Source organism: Gavialis gangeticus, unplaced genomic scaffold (genome assembly GCF_001723915.1).
Source record: "Gavialis gangeticus isolate Ggan-Ray unplaced genomic scaffold, GavGan_comp1, whole genome shotgun sequence".
Classification (NCBI taxonomy): Eukaryota; Metazoa; Chordata; order Crocodylia; family Gavialidae; genus Gavialis; species Gavialis gangeticus.
In genome coordinates this window covers 1,380,525-1,388,508 of record NW_017728996.1, presented here as the reverse complement: position 1 = coordinate 1,388,508, position 7,984 = coordinate 1,380,525, and the positions used below count along the sequence as shown (strand labels likewise).

The following is a 7,984-nucleotide window of genomic DNA, read 5'->3' as shown; positions in this document are numbered from 1 at the left end:
CTTAGTGTCATCAGCAAATTTGAACAGGGTGCTATTTACACAGCAGATGTTGCACACAAAAACCATGGGGAAAATTTTATGCAATAAGCAGAGTTTGATAATGCCTATAACTGTCATACAATTCATAGCAAGAACGTTATCACTGAATTATAAGGACACCAACAGTGCAATGTGAATTATCCACTTCAGTGATTTTAACATGGTCTAAAAATGATAGACAGAAGCTACTCAGAATGATAACACACCTATTAAGAGATTTATTCCAAACAGGATATTGGGACGTTACAACAGAAGTGACACTGGCACATAGCAAAATGGTATCAGTGCGTAGCAGAATGTTCTGCTTTTGAAGAAAAAAATTAGCATTTTTTAAAATCTAAACTTACATAAACAATAGTTTTAAGAAACCATGAAATAGGCAAAGAACCCAAGATGCCCATATGCTGGTTAGGAGACAGCTGTGGTGACAACATTCTTGACTTGCATGGAACCACATGTACCACAAAACCTGTTTGTTTGGATTTATATGCCACCATATCTGAAGAAGGCTCAAGGCAGCCTACAATAAAGTCCACAAGGTCTGAAACCCAGGAGTCAAATGCATCTGTAAAAAAAATATTTTGGAAAGCATTACAGTATATAATGACAGTTAAGCACGATCTACACACAGTAAGTAAAATAAATACAGAACTTTTCCACCACAGAAGTAACAGATTTGTTGGTAAAGTTATTCTGAATTGATATTTTTGAGACCAGGCTATAACAAATACACCTGGATTATTCTCATAGCTACTGCAGAATGACCAATTTGTTTACCACCCGACTTACTCTTTCTACAGCCTATAAGAAACGTGTGCATACTTCTCTCCAGCACTCAGCACTTAAACGCAGTAATTTCCCTTTACAGCCAACCCAGAAGCAAGCCGAGTCCTGCAGTGGTCCATCTTTCACAAGTGAAAATGTATCTTGTGGCCTGATCCCAAAAATACAACCACAATAGTTGGCTCACACAAAGCAGTTTTCACAGCACTTCAGCATTGTTCTTGATTGTTACTGATTCTTGATTTAAAACAAAAACAAAAACCAAACCTTAATTTAACCCAGAAAAAAAAAAATCTACAGAAGTCAAGGTAAAAAGAATGACCTCAGATAAACATATGGTTTGCCTAAAGTAAAAAAAACAAATGAGGACCCAAAACAGAGCCAGCAACAACAAACAGATCTTAAAACAATTTTATTAGAACCCATTAAGTGTTGGTTTCAGTAGGATAAACTTCAAGTTAACATCTAATTTGGGGTGAAACTGCATTTTAAAAGTTTCTTAAGATTGAAATAAAACTTTGTACTGCACAAATACAGTATTATCTACTGAAAATTTCTAAATTTTAGAATTTTGAAATTGTTGTATATTACTTTGTGGTGTTAATATAGGGGCGGCAATTATTTTGGGCAGAGGGCCGCTTACTGAGTTTGGGCAAGCCGTCGAGGGCTGCATGACAGGCAGCCCAGGGTAAATTAATATCAATTTTCTAAAATCTTTAGGGGCCCCGCAGACCACATCCAGCCCCCAGGCTGCATTTTGTCCACCCCACTGTTAATATGTCATCTCATTCTGAGCAGGATCAGCATTTGATTTTCCAGTTAAACTACATTTGGTCACATCATGCAAAGGTTTTTTTTTTTTTTTACGGTGTCATAAATGGTCCTGGTTTATGTATACAAAGTTCAAGTCTTAAAAAACAAAACAGAACACTTAAAGGTGCATAAGCAGAATCTTCTCATTTTTCATTTCACAGAGAAACTGTATGTTTAAGAGTTGTTATTGGAAGATCTTTCTAGTCAAAATTGGTATCGCCTTTCAAATTTATTAAAAAGGTTTACTGAATGACTGCAATGGACTGTAAGTGTAATAATGTAGTTTTAAACTTGAACCTGAGTACAGAGATAGTAAAGTACAATCAGCCCTGTCATAGGCCCTATAAATTCTATTCACAGTAGCCCTTTTGAGAAGCAGGGAGGGTTATTAACCTTAGATTTCTGCTTACCGCAGATGAACAGAACTATTTCTGTAAAATTTAGAAAGCGTCTTAAACCTAGAATAAAAAAAGTATCTAACTTACAAACTCTTCTAAGCAATAATGTGGAACATGCCAAATGTTTGCAGAGATCTATATCAAAATATTCAACTGTAAAGTAACGCAAAGAACTGAGACATCAGTGTTCATGAATTGGAGGGTTTGTACATTATATTCAGTGACTGCAAAGGCTGTACTCTGCTTAAGTTATTTCTAATGTGGTCTCTGTAACAAAGCTGCTGCATACTTCTCTTTACTTCTAACTGAAGAAACACTTGCACCCTTTAAAGTGTAGGCAAATAAGTTTCCCACTGCTCTGTTACAAGTTTTAAAATACTGATTCAGTTTTTAATTTACTTTGTGAAATCAGCTACCTATACCTCTTCCAGAACACATCAAATTATTACTCTTCTAATAGCACTGACTTCCAGCTCTGAATATGAGCTTTGGTCTCCGTGTGCTAGAATTGAATTGTTCTGACATTTCAGAATTAATATAATGTTTCACTGTCACTCGTATCTTTCCGTAGTTACATTAAGGAAGGTGTAACACCAAGATTTGGTGTTTTTTTTTTTTGTTTTGTTTTTTTTACACGTTTTCATTCAATTCTCAACCTCAACTGAAAGCTTACCTGCAAAATACAAAACACAGCACTCATGAACAAACAGAGAAGGTATTTTTGCTCATACAGGTATTACTGTAGAAAAGGAGTCCTTCAGCTGTACAATTGTTTCCATAATGGATTCATTACATATGTAAGATACAAACTGTACAAATTCCCCAGTTTACAAAGTTTCCCTAATTTGCAGAAACACTTCAGTCTGAATTTGTGGTTTTAAATGCAAAGATTACAGGTAAGGAACAGTCTACGTTTAACTGGCTCACTTTTTAACAGAAATGTGGTTTAGATAATACAATTTGCAATAGTACAACTATGTACATGTATATACAGAATTCTATTTCTCCTTCCATTACTTCACTAATATCAAGTATACTTATTTTAAGTAATCTATCACCACTGTTTATTACCAGCTTCTTGTAAGTTAAGAAACACTGAAGCAAAAAAGAGTTCAGTTTTACAGCACTTCAGTTCTTCTCTTTCCTTAGATGAAGTTAAAATTCAGCATTCAAAGCGCATCACTGAAAGCGTGGCTTTCCATAGTCCGCAAGCTCCATTTGAAGTTCTCTCTCCTCATCGTCTGCAATTGAAATATGCACACCAACATTAATATACAACGGAGTGATCACTGCTTAAAATTATTTAGTTTACCAGGATGGACTTTAGTGATACCTGCATCGACACTTCATTCTCCTGTCTGTTTACAAGAAAGGAGCACATGGGAAAAATGCAAAGACGACACCATGGGGATACAGGTACAGTTTTAGCTGCCTGCATCTTCTGTCTGTTTTTGGTGAAGCAACTGAGATCTTCTAAACCTGAATACCACTCGATCACTTACAGCTTAATTTCAGAGATTTGTTTAAATCAGCAGAGTATAGGACTAATTATTTTACTTCCTGTCATAGGGGAACATCCTTCTGCACCTGTTACACTGCCCTATTAAACCAACCGCTTTCCAGAAAGGCATTCTTGGAACTTCTTTACTTTTCCCTCTCCTCTAGAAACATGTTACAAAAATATTCCATACAAGACCACATATTTTGAGAGGCTTGTGCAGCAAAGTTATTAGGTTTTTCTGGTAAATTCTAGAGATTGTGAATGAGCCAGACTCATTCTTCTCTACATCTAATACATTTCTCTAAGAATCTTCTGATTTCTTTGTTACAGTGCAGAGGTGGGATCTTCACTCAATACTTCATTTTCAGATATTACCATTCCTGTGTCTTATCAAAATTATAAAAGAATATGATTTATGAAGTCTTTATTAACAAACCCTCACAAAAATATTAGTGTTTAAACTTAACAGATTTTTAAATAATTCATCAGTCTAATCTTAATTTTGTGCTCATATTCAACATCAATATGAGGTCTAAAATAAATTATTGAAAGCCAGCTCCTTTCTACTGAGAAGTTAAATGAAGTCTAGAAGGGCTCTCACACAATAAATGTCTTAACCAACGAGATGTTGGGGTGATGAAATTAATATTTTAAAACAGATGACCCAGACGTAGAGAAAAACACTTTTCCTTTGGAGAATGAGATCCAAAGGAGATTCCCTGGCAAGCAGCTCAGAACCACTGCCCAACCCCAATGCTAAGAAGTGGCAGGACGTCGCATCTTTCCCATCAGCCTTCAGTTAGTCCGACAGCCGTGCAACCTCATCGCCCACCATGGGGACACAGGAGGGGGTCTCTCTTTAAACCACTCTACTCTTCCTTCCCTGACTCGCATGCTTTGTTTCTTACCTCATCAGCTATTTCTTAATTAACTGAAGAAACCCACTCCATCCCCAGTATGGTTTTTCTTCAGGGCTTACACTCAGGTACCCATACCCATAGTGGATAACCTGCCTGGCTGGTGTGTATATGCTTGTTGAGTGCAGGCTTACGTATCCCCAGTGCAGGGGTAACAGAATGTGGAAGTGTCAAAAATGCAGCTGGGAACTGCCATGTACGGAGGTGCACAGAGGGTCAAAGCCTTCTCCCCTTGCTGTCCTGTCTCACTTCTATTCTGCCTGGTCTCCCAGTCCTGCCCTTTCCTTCCTGAGGGTCTTGAGCCTTGTAATCTCAAGATGAAGTTCCAGAATTTGCTGCTGCTGTGTTTTGAAGTTTGTAGCACCGTTCTTTGCAGCTCAGTAAAGATGTGTGTCGTCAGGAATGGAAGGAAAGCAATGCAGAGGAAGTTAATACTTCTAAATCTTCAGACATTTTACATGTATACTCATACCTACCCTGTTAACACACTTATTTGGGGGCTAGAAAGTAATTTTTTGAAGGTTAGTATCAAATTCTTGCAATAGGCTTCCTACTGATTATAAGACTCAGCCCAATATTACATACTGCAATAAAAGCAAGGACTTCAGAAACCAAACCACACTTCACAGAGGCTAAATTTACTTGATAGGTACTTGACATATAGTACATGGGTAAGAAAAAGAGAATTGATTCATACAATCTTTCATGGTTTAGGCACTGCAAAGCCTTCTTTTTATACTGAAAGTAGTCAACCAGGCAACTATCAAAAAACTGTTACAACTTGAACACTATAACAACTTCTTTTCTCCACCCTCTCACCATAGGTAGACAGAAAGGATTTTGGGGCTAACATCTTAATTGAAGGTGAGATTTCAAACATACTAAGTTCATACTGGGTTTCAATTACAGGATATGCTTCTGGACCAGATTGCCATAGTTATAAGATACTTCAATTAAGCTACAGACTGTAATATGAGAGGCAAGAATGATGCTTTAAGTGTGTTACTACCATTCATGAGTGCATTCCTGGGGTTACCTTTTATGTGAACATCAAATTTGCAAACATTGTACTTAAAAACACTGTTAAAAGGGGGGAGGGAAAACAGCACAACTTAGTTTGTTTGCACTTTCTGCTCTAATCCAAAGCCATGCATTTTTTTGAAAACATTTTTGTTTTACTTCAGTCAGAGATTTGTACATTTTCTTGACAAGTATTCAAACAAGGACTTTTTTCACCAAAAATACAGATACACTAACATGACAGTTCAGGAGAAGCTCTAAAGAGTATGCTACGTCTTCCCAGCCATTTGGCTTTTACATCAAAATGAGGCAACAAATGATTAGCAAGCAAGGGGAGAGTAGATTGTACCTATTTGCCTCTCTTTTACACTTCAATTCCAGCCCCCTCATTTCTGTGTCAGTCCCATAGTGCTCATATCTGCTACTCATAAGCTGCTCACACATCACACTAAACTTTACTAAGTCAAAAGTAAAATCTCTCCAATTACTGACCAGCAGGAATCATGTTTGTAAAGTGCAAAAGCCCTTTACAAATCCATTTTAAATTCAGATCTCTTTGCTACTAGTAGACCCAAATAAATATTCAGTACAAATAAATTATAACAATTTACAATCCAAGGCATTTTGAACAAATAATTTACTAATCTCTCTGTTCCTCTCAAGTTTGAATTTCCCACCTGCTTATCCTATAAAACAAGCATCCTCAGGAATCAGTGTACAAAATAGTTAAATATGTTGATTTATAATAGTTTACAACACAAATGATAATTACTCTTATTACTTAAACCCATAACTGGCTCTGTCATATATAACCTGCTATAATGATCAATTAGTTTTGATAGGCAAGCAGATAGGTAGTGATTTTGTAGTCATGATGCTCCACAAAATATGCAAAAAGGATTTTTTTGGGTGATACCTTTTACTGGACCAACTACATGGTTGGAATAGACTTAGACAAGCCAAGGAAGGAACTAGGCATGTCTACATGTGCATTAGCACACTTCAGTTAATGCACATTAAGTCTAGTACTTCTATTATGAAGTACTAGCAAAATGTGCGGTAGTCTATCCTTAATGCGCATTAACTGAAGAGCACGGGGCATTTCTACATGTGCGGGCTGGGGGAGGGAGGCCACTTTAATTAGCACAGCTCTGAGAGCCACACTAATTAAAAGCACCCAGAGTGTCGCATGCATCAGCATCCCCATGCTGAAAAATGGCAGCGGGGCACTTTGACCTAAAGCTTGTTGAATGAGCGTAAGTTTAAAGTGCCCTGCTGCCATTTTTCAGTGCAGGAACGCTGATACAATGTGACTCTGGAGTCTGTTGGAGCGCAGTAATTACCACGCTCCAGCATACTCGATTGATTAAGTCTGCTCCAACGTGCTGGAATTCTAGCATGTTGGAGCAGCCTCCCTCTACATGTATAGGATCCCAGGAGTTTTAAGTGATGCTTAATGTGCATTAGCCTATTTTAATGCACACTAACTAAATAGCATTGGTTTTTTGTGTAGACGCACCCACTACGATACCCAGAAAACCAGACAAATGAAAACTGAAGAAATGCCCTCTCTTTCAGAAGAAAGCGGATAGCAAGAGAGGTCAGAACTTTACTAGTCACTGCTGCTCTGCTAAAAGACCAGCAGATTATTTGTCAGGAAGTTCATTCACTTCCTAAAGTTCGGATCTACACTTACGTACTTCCTCTCATGTGGCCATTCATTTCCCCATACTAACCCAACCATAGAGAATTTATACTGCATGTTTAAATGCTTGCCTACAGAAGGAAGTCAGTGGGTTCTAATCTTACCTAGTTTTTTTATTTAACTATACTTAGAAAAAGTGCTTCACAAAAGTCTGTTTCTTGTTGTTCAAACATTGTTATTTAGGATTTTTTTTCAAGGAAAAAGAATATCCAAGTACAGTGAGATGGTCAGGAAGAGCACACATGTGGAACTTCTCAACAGTTTTACCATACAAATGTGCAAGCCTTCCACAACACATGCCCAAACCACCATATGAACGTGGACACTGTACTGGCTGACCGGCAATGGATTATCATCAATAAACACACTGAAGTGCATGCAGAACAGAAGACAAGAGGCATGCATGTAGAAATATTAGACTATCACCAAGTTACCCAAGTTCTGCAGTTTAGTAAATAGGAAAACTGAAGGTTTGTTGAATCTGTGTATTATGCAAAAAGTATTTTGTACAATTCGTAGTGGTAAGTGCTGCTAATTTTATCGCAATCGCAGAGCACTCTAAGATAGGTGTGACTACTTGTACAAAGATTAGGTTCAGATCATATGTTTATATATTTGAAAATTGCATGATGAATGCCAGAAGCAGGTTTATGTTCCAATGAGCTAGGCCTTGGGCTCCCTGGTAATTAGAGGCTCAGACAATACTATTTGTGAAATTTCAATCATCTTCAGTTTATGAGCATAACAAAGCAGACTGTTTCAAAGTCTTGTACGCTTAATTCTAAATATTCTGCATGGAAAACGATAC

The 7,984-nt window shown here is 37.4% G+C and overlaps 1 protein-coding gene across 6 annotated transcripts in view; it reads right to left on the bottom strand.

Moving 5' to 3' along the window:
• Positions 1-291: 291 nt before the first annotated feature.
• CASC4 (cancer susceptibility candidate 4) overlaps positions 292-7,984 on the bottom strand; it is a 45,706-nt gene continuing 38,013 nt past the window's right edge. For 2 of the 6 annotated variants that reach the window (XM_019503881.1, XM_019503883.1), the window contains one exon: positions 295-604. In XM_019503881.1, the coding sequence (XP_019359426.1) occupies positions 360-604 (245 nt within the window). In that variant the 3' untranslated portion in view covers positions 295-359. Of the gene's footprint in view, positions 605-2,729; positions 3,275-7,984 lie in introns of those variants that run through there. The other 4 variants (XM_019503884.1, XM_019503885.1, XM_019503882.1 and 1 more) reach the window with 3 other exon arrangements.